Genomic DNA, 24,604 nt, shown 5'->3' with positions numbered 1-24,604 from the left:
CTTAAAGTAAACTTTTTTTTTTCCAATTTGTAAATGGTGGTTTTTATTTTATTTTATTTTTTTGGTCAAAGTAAATGGTGGTTGAGACTGTGAAGCATTTTTTGCCTAAGTTTTATCAAATCTTTTTAGCACCTTCCGAGGAATTACACTGACTAGGAAGTCTTTGTCTTGGTTGGCCAGAAAGTAATTTAAGCTTCCGTTTGGCACGTAAGAAGGAATGAGACGGTTCAAAAAAAAGGAACCGACAATGAATTATAGACACGTCGAAATCGGCACTATCTAAAAAGTTGTAATTTTTGGTGAAGCGTCGGAATTGATTATGTGTGCATTCTTTTTAGCGGCTCGTGTTTCGTTGTTTTCCAATTGTCGTGTAGAGAAAATTCACCAACCGTCCCGAAAGTTTCGATATGCAATCAAGTCGTAAACGTTTGAAGAAGTGCGATCAGATCCTGCGCATTTCAAAATCAATGCGATCGAGTGCTTTTGGACAATTTGCTTAACGAATCTTATTGACGTTGGCATGCATAATTCCACTGTGAGATTGTGTGAGATCAATGCTAATTATTTTAAAAGTTTAAACTTTTTAAATGAATGCATAGTTTACTATTTAATCATTCTATTAATCCCTCTCACGTTTAGTCCGGTCTTCTCGCCTAGTACTAAGTGTGAAATATATAATAGATGAGGCAAATGTGGCTCGAAAAGATTTGAATTTCTAGGATTTATTGGAAGGAAAGGAGGCTCTGATACAAATTTAAAGTGAAAACAAAAAAGAGAAATTCTTGTATATTTCGATATATCATCATGAATATTACATCAGCCTGAGCATATCACTGGAGAAGGGAATAATATCAATCAAGATATGCGTAATCAAAGGGAGATATACGCGCAATCTTAAGATATATATATAACATCAATAGAATTATCAAGTATCCATAACTTAGGAATTTATCCTAGATAAATCCTAATTATCTCTAGAGAATGCTTTAGAAGATGCAATTAGTGGTGGTTAGGATAATCAAAACCAATCATTAAGGAAATCCCCCTAGCTTTGATCATTCGCGAAATCAAACATTAAAGTAAATAAGATTTTGAGGGAAGGGTAAATTGGGAATTGCACTGTAGAACTGCCAGCGTGGCCCTTTTAGTTACAGTAATATAGATTAGCTTGTTTAATAAAGCCATCATTTAAAAAGCTAAATCTAATTAATTAATGGATATTACGTCATAAAATGATAATAAATGTGGGATCTGTCTAGTCCTGACTCCAGATTTTTCTTATTCTTTCTATTTTCTCCTGCTTTTTTGTCACTTTCCCTGTCCCGGTTTCACCTCGAAATGAAGCGAACGCAGAGCTCCGTACGACGACGCGTCGTTTTAATTTAACTCCCAAGATCCCACACAAGCTACGCCGTTCGCTTTCGTCACAACGAACTCTCCTCTTCCCCACCTCTCTCTCTCTCTCTCTCTCTCTCTCCGAGCTTCGAAAGCAGAATCGTGATCGAACTTACGGATTCAATCCTGTGGATGCTCGATCGATCGAGCTCGGTCAACCAAGCATGGGCTGCACGCAATCGAAGATCGAGAACGAGGAGGCCGTCAATCGCTGCAAGGAGCGCAAGCAGTTCGTCAAGGAAGCCGTCTCGGCTCGCAACGCCTTCGCGGCGGCTCACTCGGCCTACGCCGTCGCCCTCAAGAACACCGGCGCCGCCCTCAGCGACTACGCCCACGGCGAGGTCCAGGACCCCCAGTACTACCCCGGCCAGGAGAACCCCGCCGCGTCGGCGCACGTCCCGATCGAGAACCTCCCTCCGCCTCCTCCGCTGCCGGATTTCCCGGCCTCACCGCTCCAGCGCGCCGCGACCATGCCTCAGATCAAGATCGCCAAGGCCGAGTCCAGGCCGATGGGGCCCACGATCGTGGAGGAGGAAGAGAATGAATTGGAGAACGACGAGAGCAGTAATTTGAGGCAGAGGAGCAGAAGAGGAGCTAGAGATAGAAGAAGTGGTGGCAGTGGCAGTGGCGGTGGCGGTAGAAGTGGGAGTCGCAAGGAGGCGGTGGCGGAGAACGACGTTCCACTGCCGAGAGCTGTGTCGCCACCGCGCGCTCCTCCGCATGAGTATTATGATTTCTTCTTCTCTCCGGTGGAGAACGTTTCGGGGCCGACGTTTGGCGATGTGGCCGCTGAGGAGGTGAGAGCTGACAAAAAGCATGTTGAGAGTGAAGTGTTTGGTGACAAACCTAAGAGAATGAAAGATGATGGTGAAGTTACTGCTCCGGTGGTGCCGGAGAAGGCAGTGGAAACACCAACCCCACCTGCAGTGGAGGCGGCACTGGCAGCGAACAGTGTGAAGAAAGGGAAAGGGGGGATGGCGAATATAAGTTTGGCACAGATATTTTTGGAGCTGGATGACCAATTTCTAAAGGCTTCCGAGAGTGCCCATGAGGTTTCGAAGATGTTGGAGGCGAATAGGTTGCATTATCACTCAAATTTTGCGGATAATCGCGGTGAGAACTTTATCAAGATCATATGTTTTTTTTTCCCCGGATGTTTAGTCGTTATTCTTCTTAGCTAAAGTATCAGTACATCATGAAGCGGTTGCCTTAAGTGATAGGGTAATGCCAGAAACTGGAAGGATAATGAATGATATACTATGGATCGTAAGGATTAACTAATATCTGTTAGTTGAATTTGGGTTGTTGTTTTGTTGGTTTGTTCTTTTCGCTTTGCAGGTCATATGAATCATTCCGACAGAGTGATGCGCGTTATCACGTGGAATCGGTCTTTCCGAGGATTACCAAATGCTGATGATGTGAAGGATGACTTTGACTCCGAAGAACATGAAACTCATGCCACGGTGTTGGACAAATTGCTAGCATGGGAGAAGAAGCTATATGATGAAGTGAAGGTGAGCAGTAACTGCATATTTGCAGATGGTCCAGTGGGCATGATGATCCCATTGTCATGTCGCGCTGACTGCTGAGTGGATAAACTTGGTTATTATGTTCCAGAGACATTTGAATCTGTTCATAGCGCTTCAACTTGTCAATTCTGTTCCATCGCTGATGTAAATTGTTTGTCTCAGTTTTTAATCCTTATCCATGCATCTTTTGGACGGCTTTTCCCTAATGAGCATGCAGTATAATTTTCTGAGCTGTTCTTAACCAAGTTCTGAAGCCTCTCTCGTTTCTTTCTATTATAGAGTTTAACAGATCTGAGGTGTCTTTTTGCTTGATAGGCGGGTGAGCTTTTGAAGTATGCGTATCAAAAGAAGATTGCTGCACTCAACAAGCAAAAGGATCGAGGGACCCATTCTGAGTCTCTAGAAAAAACAAAAGCAGCAGTGAGTCATCTTCACACAAGATATATTGTTGATATGCAATCCATGGATTCAACTGTTTCGGAGATAAAGCGTCTACGAGACGAACAGTTGTACCCAAAGCTAGTTCAACTTGTCGATGGGTAAGTCAAGTCAAGGCTGTCCATCTGCATGTGTTGAGCCTTTGATAGTCAATGCATTCATGAGGATGTGCATCTCATGAAACCAGATATGAACTGCTTGTGATTCTCTGTGCTCCTGCTCCCCCTTCTTTCCCTATCCTCCTCCTTTTCCTTGGGAAAAATTTGTCATGGTGGAAATCAGAGGACATCATACTTCATGTTTCATGTTTTACTTTAATTTCGACCATTTCTATCCCTGACCATCAATATGATCATTCAAAACTGGAAAGATTGCTCCTTGTGGCACTTGTTAAGCCTATCGACGTTTACTTTAGTAATGTAAATTTTGTATTTGAATTAAATAGATTCTCTAAAATCGGAAAATGTTAAACAGTGTTGTGCCGTTAAGACACTTGTTAAGCCTTATTAATAAGTTTAAGAGATGTAAAATTTTCTATTTGAACTAAATAGCTTCCTTAAATGTGTACCCTTTATATTTATAAAATTTAGAGAAAAATCTCTAATTTTAGTCAGACTTAACCAGTGCTTTAGGGGCACTTGTTAACAACATTCTTTAAAATTTGTTATGGCACTTGAGTGTTGGGTTTTGATTCGATAACTTGCTCGAGTTTATTTGAATCATTGCTTGATTCTCTTGTAGAGTGTCATCTTCCTTATTTGTCATGCTTCTCCTCATAATTTTTTATCACCTTGCAACTGCTCCGGTTACATTGTACGATTATCATCGACTGCTGTAAGAATGCAGGATGGCAAAAATGTGGGACGCCATGAGAATGTACCATGAGAGTCAGTTCAAGATCGTGAAGAATTTGGCATATGTTGAAGTTGACCAAGCCACCAAAGAGACGAGTGAACACCATCATGAGCGTACCGTCCAGCTGTTCAAAGTTGTGGAAGACTGGCATGTGCAGTTCGTGAGTCTTATGGAGAATCAGAAAAAATACATTAAGGCACTCAAGAACTGGTTAAAGTTGAATGTCATTCCCATAGAAAGCAGCTTTAGGGAGAAAGTTTCTTCCCCTCCTCGGAACGAAAATCCTCCCATCCAGAAACTTGTTCATGCTTGGGATGAAAATCTGGATAAACTTCCTGACGAGCTTGCAAGAAGTGCCATACATAATTTCCGTGCTGTCTTAGAGGCCATTGTGCATCATCAAGTTGATGAGATGAAATTGAAAGAGAAATGTGAGGAAACCAAGAGGGAGCTTAATCGCAAAACCCGCTCATTGGAAGAATGGCGTCAAAAAAGTATGCAGCACAGGACCCCACCAGATGAGATGGATCCAGATAGGGCACTGGATGATCGGCACATAAATGTCATTGCCGAGAAAGAAGTGACAGTGGAGGTGCTAAAAAAGAGGTTGGAAGAGGAAGAGGATGCTTATCGGAGGCAGTGCCGTCAGGTGAGGGAAAAGACATTGGTAAGTTTCAAGAATCGTCTCCCGGAGCTCTTTGGAGCCTTGTCACGTTTTGCCGTTTCTTCCTCGGGTTTGTATGGTCACTTGAGGTCATTATCGCAGCCACAAGATGTAAAATCTCAGTGAATAGCCAAAGTTTTCCATGTGGGTCTGGCGGTAAGTTATGTATAGTTTGACATACATATATGATAGGTTTGTTCATAATGATTTCTGTTGTTTTATCACGGGACAAATACAATAACATGTGTGCCATAATTTGTGAGCATCAATCAATGTTACAGATTTCGGTTGACCCCGGCCTTGGTTTCCATGCACGTTATTGTTGATATGTCTTCTGCCATGCTATGGTCTTGGTTGTTCCGATAGCAAGGGACTTTTGGAAATAGAATAGAAACGTGTGAAGAGTTGTGTGCACTCAACAAGAAAATCAGAGGTGCAACCAAGTAAAAAATAACGTCTTCTTCGTCCTGTAGTTTCTGTTTTCAATTTATTAATCAATCTTTTGCATATTTGCGTATTAGCCCTTTTCAACCCTTTTATGTTTTCCACGGCATTTGGTCAGATCGAATTCACTTTTAGGCTCTAACGAGCCTAATTGCTTGATGACTTCATATGAAGGTCTGGAAATGTTATTTTGAGGAACGTCAATCATTGTCACATACCATCACAGCGTAGCAGTCAATGTCGTAGGCATTTTGAGCATCCATTACTTATACATAACTTAAGTGGAATATCTCATTATCATTTGTAGTCGAATTTTACTACTTAATGTTTCATCAATTTTACCCTAAGAAGTGCCCTCTTAATTTCCAAGGGGGGGAAGTTTCTTTATATCATTGCTATCGTTTGGGTAATCGAACTATATTTGATCAATGTGCATAGGAAGTAATTCACTTCAATGCAGTACAGCTAAAATTGGTTTTGACGGGGAGTCTGTGGGTTGGATCCATCCATTGAGGCGATGTGCTCTGGGTACGTGTAACAATTGCTCGAGTAATCTAGCCTGTGCCTATGGCACATTCACTGCTCAAAGTTGGCGATTATCATGGACATTTTGATTGCTGCTGGAATTTGTTCACGGCACCATCCATCTCAAGTAGAAGTTTTGGGGATTAACAATCGAACAGAATACAAATTAAGGTTTGGCGGATACATATACATGGCATGGACATAGTGAGATTGGTAGTTGTTTTTCGTCACCTTAGGACCTTCAAGTAATTGGGACGTCAACCTAAACAGCAAAGAAGTTTTCTTCTCCCATCTTGTGGTTCACTGTTCAGAGTCATCCCTCTTGGTCTTGAAGGTGAAGCTTTTGCCAGTTTATTCGCTGCAAATGTTAGCAAGAAGAAGAACGTTATGAGAATTAGCCCTTTTTCAAACTTTATCTTCTTCTTAAGTGAAACAGGCCTCAAAACAGAGTGGGACGTGACACGTGCAAATGTTTAGGAACGACACTGAGTGTCTTCATGTTGCAGATTGATAAGGTGATTGTTCTAATGCTCATTTGTTTAAACATTTGATGCATGAGAGGAAGTTGCATATAGGCAGAAGTGCTGCTTGGAAAAAAGAAAATGATGGCCGGCTATTATGATCCTCTATATGTAAGATTTGACAGTACCATAATCGGCGGCAATATCGAGCACCCCCTCCGAGTGGTCGAAAAGTTTTACCTATCTCGTGGAAAAGCTCGTTCACGTTTTCTGCAGTTTTTGCAGACGTTTCCATGAAGAACATCCCATTTTCCTGAGCATATTGCTCCCCATCCTGCAAGTAATCCAGATAGGCAGACATTACATTAGGAACGGAATGAAATAGATTGCCGCCAAAGAGGCACGATGAGCAGAGACGGGTTGACTAGAAGCATCGAGCATGATGACTATGCAGTTTCTGAAGGTCACAAGTAAAAGTTAACTGCTCGTACCTCGATCTGTACTTCTCTCCTTGGGTCTAGGTCACACTTGTTCGCGACTAATGCCATCACGACATTTGGATTTCCTAAAATCAAATGAAAGTGAAAAGCAAATCAGTGAGCTGACGATTTGGTGAGCAATTGCATTGCACCCTCCAAGGATGGAAGCTCCAGTAGGTTAATTCACGGCATGTCGGAAAGATACTGCCATGCAAAAAGTTGCCCTCTAAAACGGGAGTTAGACTATCAATTTTGTTGAAGATGACGAGTGCTTTACTAGATCCCATCAAAGTAATTTATGGTTGGCTAACAATTTCAGCAAGCAACAGAGGCTGCCAGTGCAACTGCAAACCGAAGTTCTCTTCATTTTCATGACTTGCTGAGGAATTCCATTATCAATGAGGACTACACAGTTCTTGCGGATACGAACCAGTCATTTACCATAGCATAGTTTCTAACAGGAAAGGCAGGAATAATTGATTTCCTTATAACAAGTACAGAAAGGAACTACGGATTCTGCGACGAAACAGAGATAAAGACCAGTTATGAAGTGAAGGGGAGATGAGTCAAGATATGTGCAAAAAGAGTAAAAAATAGAAGAAGTTGCCATTGAAATTGCATTCTGAAGGTCTCACCTTGTCTTTGTACCTCCTGAACCCATTTTTTAGCTCGCATGAAAGTATCCTGAAGCAAAGGACGTGTGCATCAGTTGCATCGAAGAGTCAGATATTGTGATCCACAAAGTGAGATATATGAGGTTAATATCGGCCATAGTAACAGTAAGATGGCCTTTTATCTTCGATTTAGTGTATCAAATCTCTCATCCATGGACAAACACAGGAGAGTATCATTTACATTTTGCTCGGTCACTGGAAGTAGCAACGCGATTACAGAATATAAGGGGTTGCCCCGACAACTAGGTGCCCTCTGAAGTTCGCATACTTGGATCACTAGCAATCACTATGGAGACAACTCCACGGTTCTTCAGAAATTAGTCTGGACATTAGAGATTTTGCCAGCATTACAGACTCGTCAGCACGAGGAAACGAGATATAGTTCAAGAGTCAGTTACCCTGCTTGAGATGTCATAAACGACTATAGCTGCAGCCGCGCCACGGTAGTACATAGGAGCCAAGCTGTGATATCGCTCTTGCCCCGCCGTGTCCCATATGTCGAACTTTACAGTTGCTTCGTTCAAGGACAAAATTTGGGTGAAAAATGCAGCTCCTATAGTTGGTTCCTGCATATGGACCGATACAAGGTAAAAACCATGCGATAAGAACAGTAAAGCACAACGACAGATAGGATTATACTGAAGAATAGACCTGGTGATCGACGAATTGGCCTTTCACGAATCTGAGAACCAAACTTGTCTTCCCGGTTCCCATGTCCCCCAGAAGCACCTGTGAGAGCAAACTCAGGATTACTTTTCGAATACGCTTCTTCGTCGAAACTGTTAATCTGATGATCATTCCACGCCGATCAAGTATCGGCGATGCGTAACTGTTTGATATGAACTATCATCGACAGAATATGGATTCTAATGCAGAATGAGCGCAGTCCCTCGAGACTGATTCTTGAATATACTTCGGCATTTTGACCAATTCAATTCAACAAGCTGGGATCATCTAAATCGCACTTAAAAATCGATTTTTTTGCATTCTTGATTATACCACATCGTCCAAGACGATTGTGTCGATCCTGTTCTACAAAATGTGGAACCAATTCTTCACCCACCCTGTCGTGCATGGTTGCCTATTACATCCAACACACCACGACATGAACCAAATGAAATTGGCACGAAAGAACGATCCTAACTCTCTGTTTCTGAAGGGAGAGACATACCCACCAGCTTGGCTTGTACAATCTTGTTCCCGGGCCTCGCCATTGAACTCAAAAATTTGATCTTGATTCAGCAGAAACACAGAAGAAGAAGAAGGAACCTCCCGAGAAAGCGAAAAGGAGAGAGCTTTATGAGCTGACAAAGAAACCTGGCTAGCTTGTATTGGGATAAGAAAGAAACGACCTGCTTCTTTTCTAACCAAGCGAAGAACGAGCTGGAATGCAATAATCAATCATGCGCGAGGATGAGAGATCTCTGGTGCAAGAACAGAGACTGGTAGTTCTTCTTCTGACTGGTAGGTTTCTCCTTTCTGTTTCCATTTGGGTTTTGTCTGGTTCGGATATTTTAATAGTCATCTAACATGGTGGTGACACCAAATTAGAAAAATACGATTCAAATAACAGCTCCACAAACCATGTGCAAATGTAAAGGTGTTAAAAAAGCTGCTTCTGGACTTCCTTTGTTTCGTAAAAAATAAATAATTTATAAGAAAATATATTTTTTTGAATTAATTTCAATTTTTATTTATAAAATTTAATAAACAAAAAATATTTTTATCATTTACGAAAATGTTCAAGACATTGTTATTATCGATATTTTTAATATTTTTTGTTGATTAATTATTTTAATTGATATTGACGATCCCTTTTGAGATTATTTTTTTATAAATTATTTTTTTTTATAGCCAGAGCGTAGAAAATTAAAATAAAGCAGAAAAAATGGACTTTTGCAGTTTGGTAATGTTTGATTTTCCTAAAGTCTCGCTCACGTTAATAATTTTTTAAACAATTCAGATTTTTTTTTCTTTATTTTTCACCTATACCGGTGGAAATGATTTCTTGGCTGGCAATTTTTTGGAACATAGTTTTGACTTTGAGCCACCCTTAGTTTTGGCCTTCCATTATTGATGAAAGTACTTGTTCTCCAGAAGAACTTAGCACATGATGGACCCCACCACGGGAGCACTACACTACACGGGTTTGCACTAATCTCGTCTTTTGGAGTCGTCTTCCTCTAACGTCGACATCCAAAGTGGAACCATATTTGTCCGATTGATAAGTTTCTTCCATTTGTATGAAGGACCCCCCGATGGCTCGCATTTGACTAATCGGTTTTAAGTCGATATAAATGGATTAGGACGTGGAAGATCCTAGATTATCTCCCACCGAAGTAATTTCGACAGATCACGTCTCTCATATAGAGACTTGCTCGAAGCGATGTGCAAATTCAATGGGTTCGTCAATATCGGTGAAGCCCAGGCATATGCAATCGGTCCTGTTCAACTCGAGAACCCGATCGAAATAGCCTTGGTGGGCTGATTCTAGAGTCAATTTCAAGAGCTATCCATCTTGAAAGCGAACATCCTAATTATTTGTCTCGATCGTAAGAAAATAAGAAAATGTTTTACTTCCGCCATTCGAACGAAGAAAAAAAACAAGAAATTCATTGGTTTCTAAATAGACTTTGGAATCGGATCTGACCATTTCGTTCGATTCCCGCGCACGTTTCAAGTTTCAAATATTGAAAATCAGCTCTAATGCGCGATGAGTAATTTATTCACCCAAAAAGTGATCATCCCAACGAAGTCAAAAAGTCAAAGGAAATGATTTGGACCCTGCTTTTATTATATACTTTATTGGTTTGGCAATGTCGTCCAAATGGAGGGCCAAAATCAAAAGGTGACGTGTGCTCCGTCTTTGGGCCCACAACGATGGACTGGGACCCGGCTTTTTCAATAAAAACAACCTCCCCGTGATTGGCTAAAGGGGAGCCCTGCGACGGTGAGGCCTTTTCTCAATCTGTTCTCGGCCTTATCATTCATTGATTACTATTGCACTAATCATCATTAAGATGCACTCTTCTTACCATTAGGCGCGCGTCTAGGTTTTCCTTAGTTTCTACTTCTATCCTCAGTTTTAAGTAGAGGAATTTATCAACAAAAAAAAAAAAAAATTTACATCTATTGTATTTATGTCAATTCGTCATTGTTAGCGGCCGAGTTGGCGCTTGCCGGTGAGGGGGCGAGGCACGACCTAGCTCGGCGATGGTGAGGTCGAGCCTTGTCGGCCATAATAAAGGAATGGAAATTAAAAAGGAAAAAAAAGAGAGAAAATGATGAAAATCAAAATATTCATGAAATTATAAAAAGGTTTCCATGTCGGTGCAAGTGATGTAACATATGATGGCCGATCTCTACGTTAGTGATTTCTAGCCAAGATATAGAAGTACCAAAACCTTGATAGCCAATACAATTGTTCATAAAACAATGTACGAAAAGTGTTTTAATTTGAAAAGGAAAAAATATTGAGATATCACGTTTGTGACATGATTGGAGAATATTACCAAAAAAGTCTAAAATCTATTACAATTGTGCTAATTTAATCCTCAATTTTCTTTCTTTCTAATTTGGTCTTAAATCTTTTTTGTATTTGTGCCAATTTAGTCTCGGCCAGCTAACGTTGACTAACGCTCGAGTGGAAATTTTTTAATAATATTTTGATATTTTTATAATTTTTGTTTTCTTTTTTTTTTTCCCTTAAACTTTAGAGTTTAGCGCTGGTGAGGGTCGCCGGCACTAGGCAGGGACGTCGCGGCTCTCTCCGGGAGCAACCACGTCGGCGATGGCTAGTCAAAATTTGTCGAATGGACTGAATTAATACAAATACAAAAGATTTATGACTCAACCGACAAAAAAAAAAGGCTTATGATTAAATTGAAATAATTACGATAGATTTATGCCTTTTTTTTTTTTTTTTAATTCTCCTTGGCCGATTGATCATTCGAGTGATTTTGACTATTCTAAGGGTCGCGCTCTCTCCACTCGTTCTTTAGCTAATGCACTCCATATAATGATGTTTTGATCATATTATCCTCCATGGGTCCCATTTTTTTAGCATCCTCCGATTATTTAGTCTCTTTCTTTTTCTCTTTCTTTTTCTTTTTTTTGTGGGTCCCACCTCCCTCCTCCTCCTCCTCCTCCTCCTCCTCCTTAATTCTCTCCGTTCTCTTTCGCCCGAAGGTAATTCTGGCCTCTCTTATTTCTCTTAATTAAGTTGGATCACGGTTCAAGTCTCAGTGGTAATTCATCAATTATCCGCAATTGAAGATAACCCACTCTCATCTCAATTTCGCTCCAAAAAAGATTTTACATTTCCTAGCTTAGCCAAGAAGATAGAAAAGAAAGGGAAAAAAGCAGAAGAGGCTTCAAGTTCAAAATTTTGTTTTTATCGCTCTCATTGGAAGCAATTGAAGACATCCCCGTTGCCTTGTTTTTATCTGTTTTTTTCACTTTCTTTGTTTTCTTCATCAACTGCCGAATTATGACCATGGAGAACATGACTCTCTCACCACCTCCTTCTATAGATCCGAGACCTCGCCCTCGACGTCGTCTCCCCCTTCCTCGAACGCCACTTCGAGCCCGTGCCTTCTACCCCTACCGCCGCCGCCGCTCCCTTGGCGTCCAACCACGTGGCAATAACTAAAAAAGAGTGAAACCCGCGGAGGATAATATGTTGAAGATGCTAAAATATGGAGTGTATTAGTCGAGGAAGAAGTCGAAATAGCATGGCCCTATTCTAATTATGTATATTGAACACTTGGGTCTGTATCGGGAGCAATCCTAAATTTGATTTCTACCGGCGGAACTTTATGTCAACATCCCGAACGACCATGGTTAAACCTGAAGTCTATGGCAATACTCTTCATCATTCCTCGCACCAGACAAAAGCAATCAATCGCAACCAAACAAAACCAAACACTTCCACTCTCTCTCTCTACACGATCCATGGATCAGTCCAAACCCGACCCGAATCCTCCGCTACCGCCACAGGGCTTCTACTACACTCCCTTGCCACCCCAGCCCCACGACCCACACGACGTCGCTTTGCCGCTTTACTATCCCCGCCGGCGACGCTGTACGAACACCTGCGTGCTCCTGTCCATCTCGTCCCTCGTTTTGTCAGCCGCGCTCGCGTACGTCCTCTGGCCGTCGGACCCGGACCTCAAGATCACGCGGCTTTGGCCGACCCGGGTCCGGATCCGGACCCTGCCCGTCCTGGTCGTGGACATATCCATGGTGGCCACGATCCGGGTGAGGAACGCCGACGCGTACTGGATGGACATCGGGAGGCTCGACGTGGCGGTCGGGTACAGGGGGAGGATGCTGGGCCGCGTGAGGTCGGGCGGGGGTCACGTGACGGCGTTCGGGTCGTCCTACGTGGACGCTGAGCTGGAGCTGGACGGGGTCGAGGTCCTGGCGGAGGCGGCGCCCTTGATCGAGGACCTGGCGAAGGGGAGGGTGCCGTTTGTTACCCTGACGGAGGTGGAGGGACAGCTTGGGCTTTGGTTCTTCAGGTTCCCTTTGAAGGTAAAGTAAAGTTGAATTCTTTTAACTTTCGTGTTAGAGGTTCCTGAACAGGAATTGTTTCGACTGTACTAGGAAAAATGAAACATTGCTAAGCGTCTTATGTTGGGGTTTCTGCATTTTTTTTTTTGGTCCAAGGGGTTTCTGCATTTGAATATGCTGCTGTTGTACTGCTTTGTGGGCATTTCACTTATCAGAGACGGATGCAGAGTCACTAACTTCAGCTCAAATAAGTTACAGTTTGTTGTATTTGCTTTAGGATTATGTTGACAAGTGACGAGTGTTAAGTAGCTAATTAAAGAAAGATCACAGTTTTGGATACATTGATCGTTCTTCATAAACTGCGAAACCGATGCTTTGAAAATCGAAACTTTCTTTACCAAGTAAATATAACAAGAATTCGTGGGGCACGCGTCAACCAGACCTTCCTTTTTATGCGCTTACAAAAAATTCCATCCAATCTGCCACTTTGAATTGCTTCATTCGGACTTCTTTTTTTTGGTAATGTGATGTTCAAATTTTGTAATTTCTCTGCAGGCGCAAGTATCATGTGAGGTACTGGTCAATACAAAGAACCGAACGATTGTTCGTCAAAGCTGCTATCCTGAGGTGAGTAGAATTCAAGCTTTTTCATCTTTTATTCGTGGACTTGCTGCTAAGTTAAGAATCTCTTTCCATAACTTTAGGCATTGGCCTTTCAAGTTGCCAACAAAGTGTCATAAGACTCTCCGGATTTAGGACATGTCAAACATGTCTAACAACCAGAACCGGGGACAGTTTCTAGCAGTCTTAATAGATAAAATACATGTGAACGTTAACAATTCTTCTTTGTATCCACAGCGACTAGGACGTTCGATGACATAACATTGCAAAGCTAATTCAGTGGCTATTGACTGCGATACTTGCACGAGAAATGATCTGGTTAGTAGATCAAGAGGACAACATGGGACATCGTCAATCCTGGTAAAAGCTACTTCCCCTAAGGCAAAAAAAAAAAAGGAGTGGCGGCGAAAGTTTATTGGCTTGGGTTCTGGTATGATGATCAATATATGAAGATCCAGTAGTAGTTCAAAGAAGAAGTGTGGATGTTAATACTATTTGAGTGCAATCTGTGTTAAAAGAGCTTGTACCCATGTACAAAGTAACAAAGATCAACAGAAATCTTATTTGATGCATAATTAAGACGAGATGTGTGTAGAGGTGGGTTCTTTACATCACAGTGCTTACTTCTGCGCACCTTACTCATCAGACTAGACTCATTTATGAGTGTTCAACTCTGCACCCGACTGACCCATGTGTAATGAGACCGGTGATATCTACACCTGAACGATCTGGGATGAAACGTTGGAGAGCACAGGCACCAGTTAGCCGTGCCTCTGCCATTCCCTCTTGCTTCCTCATTCGATGCACGGTTGCTATCACCTTCACGTGCCACCGTCTCCGGCAGGTTAACCCATCTTTGGCGACTCCTGGTGCTTCGGGATACGCCAACCACCGGATAACCAGGGTGACACATCAGTCTTCTTTGTTCCCTTTCTTTTTTGCCCCTTAATTTCCTGGAGGTAATAGACTGAGATTGTGTGAGGGAGAACTTGGTATTTGTTATGGAGCAAGAAACGTGAGGATGCTAAGGAAAGATATAGAGTCAGGACCCAAAAAAAAGGGTTTGGATTTGTCTGAATGGCAACTAGAGGCTGCTGTTTTTATTCTTCTTAGGCTTTTCTATTGGGTTGTGGAAGGGTGGCCTTGTGTGCTTGAAGTAGGGGCTGTGTCGCTGTGTGGATGGTGTCAAAAGGAGGTGAGACTTATCTCTGCTGTTTGTAGGGGGTTCAATCTTTTGAGTTCCTCATACTTGGCTCAGCATAAACGATTGCCAATCTCTTGTGCGCGACTCGTTGTTTGTCAGCTTCTGTTTTCTTTCTTTCGTTCTTTTTAAATTGTTTAGATTGAAAGAAAGAGAACACCTTCTTTAGTATCATTGTGAAAAGTGAATGATGCCATAAGACTATCAGTTCCATGGGGACTCTAGATGGAGAACAAAATGATCGTCCATGTCTTTCCTACTATTAAACCATGTGAGAGAATGGTTGGTTGAACCGGTTAAAACTCAACATCAAATTGCATCTCAAGAAGCCTGACTGTTGATTCAAGTCTCGACCAAAAAAAAAAAAAAAAACTTCTCGAGCCTATAACACGAAGCCTTGTGCCCTTGGTAGATTACCCGGTGCAGCGAGACATGGGAACGAGCGCGATCGAATGCGATTAATTGGGTTTTATTCATCTTTGACAAGGGGATGCCTCAGCTTTCATTGTTACTAGACTGGACATTAGGCCTTGTCTTGGCTCAATGTTACTTGGGTTTGTTGGTCGGGTGAGAACTCAGCCATATATCTCAGTCCTAACGATGTAGAAGAGTCTGAGATTTGTGATTAACAGCAGTACTTGGTTGTCAATGGTCATTGGATGTCTTGTGGTTTTCCTCTCATGCTGTGTGTTTTTTCTTTGGCAATCTGGATCGGTGAATGTATCATCATCCTTCGACTTGCTTCATGCACGCGACGGTCCAATGACCCTTGACTGAGCTCGAGGGAGCGTAGGGGCCCGAAACTAGCGAGGGACTCGATCAGAGTCTAATGGAGAGCCTGACCATGATGTAACGAGAGTTTCTGTCGATTACTCAAGCCTTCTTCTTAATTTCCCGTCAGCAATTAATCTAATCAACATCGATAAAGTACCGACGGCCGCATCAATATTCCCCGCGCAACCATTTGATCGAAGGACCAACTCCAACAAGAGCACGAAATTTCCGCGGCTAAATTCGCCGAAACAAAGTACAGATACAACGTCCAACGAATTTTAAAAAAAAAAAAAAATTCAGGGGGCTGATGACCCCTTTAGACTTTATGCTCCGATGGTGTTCTTTTGTTCTTCGAGGAAAATGATGCTCCCATCACACAAAAGCGACCCAGGTTTTGGATTGGATAATCGAACCATGAGTGGGCTTTTGGCACAGCCGTTCGGGCCGCACAAACTAGGTAGTGTGGTTGGACACGGCGACAAGCTGACTTGTTTCCAACGTGGAATTTTGTTTTTTTTTTTTTGGGGGTCTAATGTGGAGGTCGGTGTCAATATTTTCGCTTATTTGTTTAACGGAATGATTAACTTGAACGGAAGAATATAAAGTTCAATGGTCAAATTACTAGAAGAAGAATAAGTTCAGAGATTTAATTGCACGTTTTGCAAGAGTTTATGAATTATTGTTGTGCTCGTCCCTCGATATATTTATTCAGGAAAATTTCAACCTTTTTATCGTTTAATAAATGCATCACAAGACAAGTCGCCATAAAGTTATTATACGTAATTAACTCGTAACAAAATCCCTTTGCAATTAGGGTTGCCATAAAAAGCAAACTTGGAATAAACTATCACAACATCCTCTCCTATTTTCGTAACCTTCATCTTGCAAAGAGAACCATCCAACCGGTAACGGAATGCATCAATGAAAACATTGCAAGTGATATCGGATGCAATTTAATATAAAATCAACACAAAATTTTCATAAATCACAATCTAAGTAAGTTTTTAAACTGTTTTGTTTGGTCCCTCATCCGAACTTCGGGCTTCTTCAGATATAAAGCAAAGAGAGGGTGTTCCTTCACGTCAATGAAGAAAAATATATCATTGATAACTGAGGATGCATGACGTGCGTGTACAGATACATTAAAATAAGTAAGATATGAAGGTAACTCGTCAGGTTATTGGACAAGCTTCGAATCCTTATAAGAGAGAGAGAGCATATAAGTGGCATTGGGTTCAGATAAATATTGAATCAAAACAAATTTTCAGAAGGCACAAATAATTTTCCATGGAGGGGACCTTCTAAAAAGATATATATTTTATCTTTTTTTCTTTTTACAAAAAAGAAGCGAGAGAACGAGGGAGAAAAGAGCGAGAAAGTCATTCAACATTCAAAGAACTTTCTAGAAGAGCCAACAACGTTTGCCTAAAGAAATTAAAAAATAAATAAAATTGCAGAACAAGGAACGAGAGAGCAAGTTCGAACGGTAAAGAAATTTCCACACACACACCTTCCCTTTCGTCCCCTTCCGTCTGTTCCCTCGTATAAAAGACCACTTCTTTAGAGAATTCCAGACCCTATACACCGTCGCGACCGCTCGGGCACTTCGATCTCTTCTTCCTCTTCAGGTGAGATTGCCAGCGCGCACTCCTATCTCGACGAAGCGTCGATGGAGCTTGGGCTCACGTTCCGTTCTCTGCTTTTGTCCCTCTTTTTCTGTAGATCTGCAACTTCACATACTTTTTGTGCCCGCATGCTTTCGTGATTCTCTCCGTTTTTGCTCAGTTCGGCCTCCGATTGCCGCTTCATTGGCATTCGTAGTTCCTTTGTTCTGCCTGCTTCGAATCAAGTGTTGTGAAAGCATGATGCTTTTATGTGTTCGTGTTTGTGGATTCTGCGAGTGTTTGGGCGTATCACTCGTGATTCATGTGTGTCCTTTACGGGTCGCGACAAAGAATTGATTTTGTTCGGTGTTTTGGTAGTTCCGCGTATGTAGGCATTTACTTTATGGCTCTAATTTGGGAAGGCGGCTTGGTGGACTTATCAAAGGAAGGCAAAATTTGTGCTGATTGAGATTTGTGCAGTTAATTTTCCCGCGTGGTCGAGTTGAGATGTTTTGCGCTCGCGTCATTTTTTTGTTATTCAATTGTACGTGTAGTTCCCGAACTCTTGGCTTGTCTATGCGGAGTATAACAACGATATGTCAGTTTAACTTAGTTGCGTCATCGCTGACTTGATGTTGCGCCATTTGCTTTGATAATTGGCTTCCCAATTTGGTGGTTAATTGAACAGGTTCCTTTGCTTCTGTGAATATTTAGCAGGTAATCAACACTTTTTACTCCCGCCGGTCAGCCTATTTATTGCCTGGATCTATGTGGAGTTAAACGACTATGTATCTGTTTAATTAGTTGTCTTATTGATTATTGGATATTGCACTATTTGTTTTGATGGTCAGCTTTGCAATTTGGTGGTTAATTAAACAGATTGCGTTGCTTCTGCAAAGGAAATCAGCACTTTTTACTCTTGCCAATCCGATTATTTTGTTGCCTGAATTGGTCTGCCTAGCTAAAGATGAGCGTGGTGGGCTTTGACTTTGGGAACGAGAGTTGCATTGTCGCTGTTGCAAGGCAAAGGGGGATTGATGTCGTGCTCAATGATGAGTCCAAACGCGAAACTCCTGCCATCGTCTGCTTTGGTGAGAAGCAGCGGTTTATTGGGACTGCAGGAGCTGCTTCTACCATGATGAACCCCAAAAATTCTATCTCCCAGATAAAGCGGTTAATTGGACGGAAATTCTCAGATCCCGAGCTGCAGAGGGATCTGCAGTCATGGCCTTTCCAAGTTACTGAGGGCCCTGAGGGTTATCCTCTGATACATGCAAGATATCTCGGAGAAGCAAGGACATATACCCCAACCCAAGTACTTGGCATGATGTTCTCTAATCTCAAGGGTATTGCTGAGAAGAATCTAAATACGGCAGTGGTGGATTGTTGCATTGGGATTCCAGTTTACTTTACGGACCTCCAGAGAAGAGCAGTCTTAGATGCGGCTACCATTGCAGGCTTACACCCTCTTCGGTTAATGCATGAAACCACTGCGACTGCCCTGGCTTATGGCATTTACAAGACTGATTTGCCAGAAAGCGACCCGCTTAATGTTGCTTTTGTAGACATTGGTCACGCAAGCATGCAAGTCTGCATTGCAGGATTTAAAAAAGGGCAGTTAAAAATCCTGGCTCACTCTTATGATCGATCTCTGGGTGGCAGAGATTTTGATGAGGTTTTGTTCCACCATTTCGCTGCGAAGTTTAAGGAGCAGTACAAGATCGATGTTTACCAGAATCCTAGAGCTTGTCTTCGACTTAGGGCTGCCTGTGAGAAGCTCAAGAAAATGCTCAGTGCAAATCCAGAGGCGCCTTTGAATATTGAGTGCTTAATGGATGAGAAGGATGTCAGAGGGTTTATCAAGAGGGATGAGTTTGAACAGATCAGCGCCCCAATTTTGGAGCGAGTTAAAGGGCCTTTGCAGAAGGCTCTTGCAGATGCTGGTCTTGCAGTCGAGAATGTACATATGGTTGAGGTTGTCGGTTCTGGATCTCGCGTTCCTGCTGTCATTAAGATTTTGACGGAATTTTTCGGGAAGGAGCCTAGGCGAACAATGAATGCAAGTGAGTGTGTTTCCAGGGGGTGTGCTTTGGAGTGTGCAATCCTTAGCCCGACCTTCAAAGTGCGAGAATTCCAGGTAAACATCATCCAACTTCTGCAATGCCTTCTAACGTTGGGCTGATATATGTCTGTGCAGCTTGATATTTCTATATTAGACGAATAAAATATCGTTCATCACTTGCTTCCATTTAATTGCACATTCTATATATGGCGTATAACTGTCTATTCCGTGGGTTCACAATATCCCCCTCCTTGTGTGTGTCTGTCTTGCATGTGTAGGGGTGCACTTATTATCTTACATGTCTTTGTTGATCCCCAATGGGTATTCAGTTTTATTAACGTATCTTTCTGATCCATTTCTATCTCTATACGCTTTTTCATAATCCTGGCACCAGAACCTTAGTTGCATCTTGAAAGCCTTTTGTTGTTCTTGCTTGGCTGTTAGCCAGTTGTTCTTGTTTGGTTGTTGTGACATTTGCAAGCATCTTGGAATGATAAATAATCTAGAAAATACCAGCTAATTTGAATTGGCGTGTCTTCAATTGGAATGGTATATATGTGTAAGCATCGCCTCTTTCTTTCTACTATCACGGAACTTATATCACCTGTTCTTCTTTCTTAACTTGTGTTTTCATTCGTAAGGTACACGAAAGCTTTCCATTCTCCGTTGGCTTGTCATGGAAAAATTCCGCGGCAGAAACTCAGGATGGGGCTGCCGATAATCAGCAAACGACTATTGTATTTCCTAAAGGAAATCCAATACCCAGTATCAAGGCTTTAACTTTCTATAGATCCGGAACATTCACTGTTGATGTCCACTACGTTGATGGCAGCGAACTGCAAGCTTCTTCGAAGATAAGCTCATACACGGTAAAGAAGAGAGCTGAGGATGTCTTCTATTTGGCTTGTTTGGGCTTGAAATTTCCTCCATTGATGCAGCAGGCTTCTCCTAATTTTTATACATATGCAGATTGGCCCCTTTCAATGTTCAAAAAGTGAACGCGCCAAGCTGAAGGTGAAGGTCCGACTAAATCTCCATGGAATCGTGTCTGTTGAGTCTGCAACAGTAAGTATTACAAGAATTTTCATTTCATATTGAAGTTGGGTCCGTGATAATCTGACTTTTGATTAATTCGTTCGACGCCGCAGCTCTTGGAAGAAGAGGAAGTGGAAGTTCCAGTTACAAAGGATGGAGCTCAAGAGGTGAATAAGATGGACACCGATGCAACCCCTAGCGACGCTGCTCCCCCTGCTTCTGCTGAAGCTGATGTAAACACGCAAGATGAAAAAGGTGCTGCTGATGCTCCTGGGGGAGAAAATGGTGTTCCTGAGACAGGAGAGAAGGCTGTACAGATGGAAACTGATAACAAGGTGTTACTGCTTGTGTGAGCTATTCATCGTCTTTTATATCTCTGGATTTTCCTCTGCCTGGACGACTCCTTTTCAATTATAATTCGATCAATATGTATATTTTGTAGTGGCCCTAGTCGGTAAGTGTTTGACCTTTTACGCAAAATTATACAAGATCATCGTGTTGATGTGCTCTGAAATTAGGGTTATGACAAGAATTAGAGGTATGGTGAGGGTTTCTGTCATTGTCAGGCTTTTGGTTGATGTTTTCTATTCAAGATGGTGATTGACTGAAAATTTTTGGTCTCATCTATTGATGCTAGTAGAGCTGTAACATTGACGTTTGAGATGTTTTTGACTGCCTTGCCTTTGTATCTTTATTATTTTGGCTGTGGACACGCAGAATGAGGCTCCAAAGAAGAAGGTGAAGAAAACAAATGTCCCTGTGGTAGAGGTGGTATACGGTGCATTGTCATCAGGAGACTTGCAGAAGGCAGTCGAGAAGGAATTTGAGATGGCTTTGCAAGATCGGGTCATGGAAGAGACAAAAGACAAGAAAAATGCTGTGGAAGCTTATGTCTACGATATGAGGAACAAGGTAAGGAGCTGCTAGTTCTCCCTTGTAGGTTGCTTTTGCAGAAATGGACATATAGTTGTTGCTCATTCTTTGATTTTGGTTGTCAGCTGAACGATAAGTACCATGATTTTGTCACGGATTCAGAAAGAGAAGAGTTAATTGCTAAACTTCAGGAGGTGGAAGATTGGTTATACGAGGAAGGTGAAGATGAAACGAAAGGTGTCTATGTTGCAAAGCTTGAGGAACTTAAAAAGGTAATAGAATCATTTCATTTGCATTTTATGTTAAGTGCTCCACTTTCTTACCATGTAATCTGACATACAGCAAGGTGATCCTATAGAAGAGCGTTACAAGGATCACATGCAAAGAGGATCGGTGATAGATCAACTTGTTTATTGTATAAATAGCTACAGAGAAGCAGCCATGTCGAATGATCCCAAATTTGATCACATTGATCTCTCTGAGAAGCAGAAGGTAGAGATCTTTTTCTGCTCCTTTATCTGGAAGTGGCAGCTGTCTATGCTGAAGATGTATATTTGATATATTTATGTTGTTAAACAGGTCTTGAATGAATGTGTGGAAGCAGAAGCCTGGCTAAGAGACAAGCGGCAGCAGCAGGATTCTCTTCCTAAACATGCTCCTCCAGTTCTCTTGTCAGCTGAAATAAGGAAGAAAGCAGAGTCGTTGGACAGGTACCATACCCTCTCCTCTCTTGATTGTGAGATGCTCTTTCTCTTGGATGTGGTGGTTTGGTAATTCCCATTCTTCTTCGCAAAGGGAAGACATCTACTGGGTGGTTTGCGGAGCTAGCTAGATATTAGCCATAGAGAAGAAGGTTTAAGAACGGCGTAATAACTACTACTTGTTTTGACACATCTGATATTGTTTATCTAAACATTGTTGCAGAAATTAACTGACATACCGAGAGAAAATCTATGAACTTATCATTAATTTTACACAAACTGCAGACAAGATCCTTGAGGAAATAACATTGGAAAGAGGGACACTGAGTAAAACTAGACGGCTTTAGTTGGACGGGTGTTTGAGGTTGGATCTCATCAGTTGCCTTTTTTTTTCCCTCTTTATGCCAGGAAAAAACTTTTTCGATAACTTATTGATATGAAAGTTGCGGTCATCTCCTTCCCTAGTTATTCACTTAACAGTAACAAATTGAGGTTCAGGAGATTTTATCTTTTTCTCTCTCTTGCATTAAATGTCAATTTTTACTTGGTTTTTCTCTGTAACTTCTATGTGGAAGTTACATAAAATCATTGATAATAATTAGACTGGGCTGGAAATCTTGAAACAGTTCATTTTAGGAAGATCTTGCCATAAGGTATGGAGAGTTCCGTGGAACCTCAATGTACCTGTTGAAAAGATGGCCCGCTGGTCGGATGCATTTGATTTCCTGTCCCTTTTTATTTTTTATTTTTTTTGTCTCTCCTAATTCTAGGAGGTGCTTAAGAACTAAGATTTGCTTCTACAGGTTCTGCCGGCCAATAATGATGAAACCAAAGCCTGCCAAGCCTGTTACTCCGGAGGCCCCCCCTCAGCCTGCTCAGGGTGCGGAGCAGCAACCTCAAGGTGATGTCAATGCCGATGCCAATGCAAGTGCTAACCCTGATGAGGCTTCTGGGACTGGGGATGTACCACCTGCTTCCGGGGACCCAATGGATACCGATAAGTCTGAGGCACCTCCCTCTTCTTAGAGTTTGCTTGGTATTAGCTGCACATCATGTGGTTATTGATCTTGTAAGGATTTGCTGGTTCAAACCTCAAAAACTTTCAGCTGGCAAAGGGTTGAGAGGTTATAGGAAAGCCTGATTTATAATTATCGCAGAGGCTTTAGGGTGGTCTCCAAAGATTTGCTTTTTGCAAGGTTTTCTTAAAAGACGAAGTTATGAATGCTCCCCCAACTGAGTTTTCACTTCCCTTTCTTGGTGCGGTTGCTGCATTGTAGCATCTGTATTGTTGTGTGTCGATGGATTTTGTTAAATGGTAAGGTCCAATTTTTCACTCGGCTGAAGCCAGTGCTCCCGCGGGACAAATACTTGGAAGGGCATATGTTTGAAGGGTGCATGCTCATCGCTAAATTCGAATCTGGCTGTGCCGTCGTCGTCCATTTCTGGGCTTTGTGGCATGAATGGATGACTCGACTGGATCGTCTGTTCAGGGACTGCCGATAATCATTATACTTACCCTGGCAGGCGATTCAGTCGGTCTTGTGACATCTGAGAAACAAAGAACTGGTACGAATTGCGGAAGTGAATTAGTTTTGTGAGGCTGTCGAGTGAATCAGATGTTTACTCACTTTGCGGCGCTGGGTGCTGAAATTTGCTATTTCCTGAGTACTACTGTGACAAGATGAGAGTTGGATGAAGCTGAGAGATTTCAAAAGTCTGTGTGATTCGGACGCTTTTCGGGCTGCATAATAGCCATGTCGGGTTTGGAAGGCATCAAAGAGTCGTTCACCATGGTCGGATATTGCCACGTACTTAAGATTCAGAGACGAAGATCCGAGATAGAGGGGTCCGTTCAAGGTCGAATGATTTGGAAAGCGAGATTTTCTTCGGTAAGGTTTAGGCTTTACCAAAAGGTAAATGTGAGGAGATTGATCATCGTCTTCGCACTTTGTTGGCGGCATAATGAGGGCAAAGCAGAGATTAGACTCCAATGAGCTGGGACAACATTTGCAGACCCAAGAGACACGGTGGTCTAAGCTCCAGGTGAAGAGCCGATTTGATTCTGCTCTGTCCGCTAAGGGTGCGCATGAAATCACTTCTACATCTGGATTTCTCTGCGAGAAGTCAATCCGGCAGGAAAATCCGTTTGGTAAAAACCTTGCCGAAGTAGAAATCCGTTTGATAAAAAAATTGACTTATGGTAGGATTTTCAACTTCTGATAGAATTTTTAACTTCCGACAAGATTTTTTGCCAACTTTGAGAAGTAATTTTTTTTTACTTCTCCACCTTAGAATCACTTCTTCGATCACATTGACCTCCAACGACCGCCCATCGCCGCCCGCCGCCGGGCTAGAAGTAGAAATTTTCAACCATAATTAAACGAATTTTTCTGTTCAGAAGTTAATCCGAAGTAAAAGTAGAAAAATCATCTTACGCTTTGAAGGAGAAGTTGAGAAATCAATTTCTGGTCGGAAGTTGAGAAGTTAATATGAAGTGTTACCATGCGCACCCTAAGTCGCCACAGGCGAGCCGTGGGCTCAAGAAAGGCGAGGATCGAGCTTGCTTGCGGCTGGTTGCCGATCGTCACCATTGCTGGTGACCGACGTAAAACGTGAATAGAAAAAAAAAAACCCGTAACAAACAATTAAAAATTTGATTTTTAAAAAATGAAAAAGATAAAATAAAAAAAATTGTTAAAATGATTGCACAAAGGAAAATCGAATCGGATTTTTCAAACCAAATGATCGGAGCATA

At 41.9% G+C, this 24,604-nt stretch overlaps 4 protein-coding genes across 6 annotated transcripts; 3 read left to right on the top strand and 1 right to left on the bottom strand.

The window, feature by feature from the left end:
* The first annotated feature begins 1,392 nt into the window (after positions 1 to 1,392).
* LOC115737885 (protein ALTERED PHOSPHATE STARVATION RESPONSE 1) lies at positions 1,393 to 5,173 on the top strand. Its single transcript, XM_030670288.2, has 4 exons — positions 1,393 to 2,508; positions 2,734 to 2,909; positions 3,240 to 3,463; positions 4,209 to 5,173. Exons 1-4 carry the CDS (start codon positions 1,560 to 1,562, stop codon positions 5,005 to 5,007), a joined length of 2,148 nt encoding a protein of 715 aa, XP_030526148.1. The 5' UTR covers positions 1,393 to 1,559; the 3' UTR covers positions 5,008 to 5,173.
* Positions 5,174 to 5,914: 741 nt separating this feature from the next.
* Positions 5,915 to 8,923, bottom strand: LOC115737895 (ras-related protein RHN1-like). Its single transcript, XM_030670304.2, has 7 exons — positions 8,640 to 8,923; positions 8,116 to 8,193; positions 7,863 to 8,030; positions 7,426 to 7,474; positions 6,803 to 6,876; positions 6,552 to 6,645; positions 5,915 to 6,208 (listed from the first exon to the last, which is right to left on the bottom strand). The coding sequence occupies exons 1-7, from the start codon at positions 8,676 to 8,678 to the stop codon at positions 6,108 to 6,110; spliced, it is 603 nt and encodes a 200-aa protein (XP_030526164.1). The 5' UTR covers positions 8,679 to 8,923; the 3' UTR covers positions 5,915 to 6,107.
* Positions 8,924 to 12,355: 3,432 nt separating this feature from the next.
* LOC115737893 lies at positions 12,356 to 14,208 on the top strand. The gene is made up of 3 exons (XM_030670303.2): positions 12,356 to 12,999; positions 13,534 to 13,605; positions 13,837 to 14,208. The coding sequence occupies exons 1-3, from the start codon at positions 12,418 to 12,420 to the stop codon at positions 13,858 to 13,860; spliced, it is 678 nt and encodes a 225-aa protein (XP_030526163.1). The 5' UTR covers positions 12,356 to 12,417; the 3' UTR covers positions 13,861 to 14,208.
* A 2,837-nt stretch (positions 14,209 to 17,045) lies between these two features.
* On the top strand, positions 17,046 to 23,182 carry LOC115737882 (heat shock 70 kDa protein 14-like). 3 transcript variants are annotated; one of them, XM_030670281.2, is made up of 11 exons: positions 17,063 to 17,202; positions 17,893 to 17,895; positions 18,078 to 19,315; positions 19,882 to 20,109; positions 20,210 to 20,305; positions 20,389 to 20,610; positions 20,993 to 21,187; positions 21,274 to 21,420; positions 21,491 to 21,640; positions 21,728 to 21,858; positions 22,653 to 23,182. In XM_030670281.2, the coding sequence occupies exons 3-11, from the start codon at positions 18,146 to 18,148 to the stop codon at positions 22,873 to 22,875; spliced, it is 2,562 nt and encodes an 853-aa protein (XP_030526141.1). In that variant the 5' UTR covers positions 17,063 to 17,202; positions 17,893 to 17,895; positions 18,078 to 18,145; the 3' UTR covers positions 22,876 to 23,182. The 3 variants fall into 3 exon arrangements, with proteins under 3 accessions (XP_030526140.1, XP_030526139.1, XP_030526141.1); XM_030670280.2 differs by lacking the exon at positions 17,893 to 17,895 and having other exon boundaries at positions 17,046 to 17,175; XM_030670279.2 differs by lacking the exon at positions 17,893 to 17,895 and having other exon boundaries at positions 17,049 to 17,202.
* The last annotated feature ends 1,422 nt before the right edge of the window (positions 23,183 to 24,604 follow it).

This window comes from Rhodamnia argentea, chromosome 8, assembly GCF_020921035.1.
Source record: "Rhodamnia argentea isolate NSW1041297 chromosome 8, ASM2092103v1, whole genome shotgun sequence".
Lineage (NCBI taxonomy): Eukaryota > Viridiplantae > Streptophyta > Magnoliopsida > Myrtales > Myrtaceae > Rhodamnia > Rhodamnia argentea.
Note: the sequence above shows the minus strand (reverse complement) of the source record. Positions and strands in the feature narration are given on the sequence as shown.

What these genes read in the sequence shown, in the direction of transcription:
- LOC115737885 (XM_030670288.2), top strand. Translation starts at nt 1,560, where the DNA reads ATGGGCTGCACGCAATCGAAGATCGAGAACGAGGAGGCCGTCAATCGC. An exon ending in AAATTTTGCGGATAATCGCG is followed by an intron (nt 2,509 to 2,733) that starts GTGAGAACTTTA and finishes TTCGCTTTGCAG; the next exon opens with GTCATATGAATCATTCCGAC. An exon ending in CTAGTTCAACTTGTCGATGG is followed by an intron (nt 3,464 to 4,208) that starts GTAAGTCAAGTC and finishes GTAAGAATGCAG; the next exon opens with GATGGCAAAAATGTGGGACG.
- LOC115737895 (XM_030670304.2), bottom strand. Translation starts at nt 8,678, where the DNA reads ATGGCGAGGCCCGGGAACAAGATTGTACAAGCCAAGCTG. An exon ending in AGATTGTACAAGCCAAGCTG is followed by an intron (nt 8,194 to 8,639) that starts GTGGGTATGTCT and finishes TTGCTCTCACAG; the next exon opens with GTGCTTCTGGGGGACATGGG. An exon ending in TTTATGACATCTCAAGCAGG is followed by an intron (nt 7,475 to 7,862) that starts GTAACTGACTCT and finishes CCTTTGCTTCAG; the next exon opens with GATACTTTCATGCGAGCTAA.
- LOC115737893 (XM_030670303.2), top strand. Translation starts at nt 12,418, where the DNA reads ATGGATCAGTCCAAACCCGACCCGAATCCTCCGCTACCGCCACAGGGC. An exon ending in TCTTCAGGTTCCCTTTGAAG is followed by an intron (nt 13,000 to 13,533) that starts GTAAAGTAAAGT and finishes ATTTCTCTGCAG; the next exon opens with GCGCAAGTATCATGTGAGGT. An exon ending in GTCAAAGCTGCTATCCTGAG is followed by an intron (nt 13,606 to 13,836) that starts GTGAGTAGAATT and finishes TTGTATCCACAG; the next exon opens with CGACTAGGACGTTCGATGAC.
- LOC115737882 (XM_030670280.2), top strand. Translation starts at nt 18,146, where the DNA reads ATGAGCGTGGTGGGCTTTGACTTTGGGAACGAGAGTTGCATTGTCGCT. An exon ending in CGAAGATAAGCTCATACACG is followed by an intron (nt 20,110 to 20,209) that starts GTAAAGAAGAGA and finishes ATACATATGCAG; the next exon opens with ATTGGCCCCTTTCAATGTTC. An exon ending in TGTCTGTTGAGTCTGCAACA is followed by an intron (nt 20,306 to 20,388) that starts GTAAGTATTACA and finishes TCGACGCCGCAG; the next exon opens with CTCTTGGAAGAAGAGGAAGT.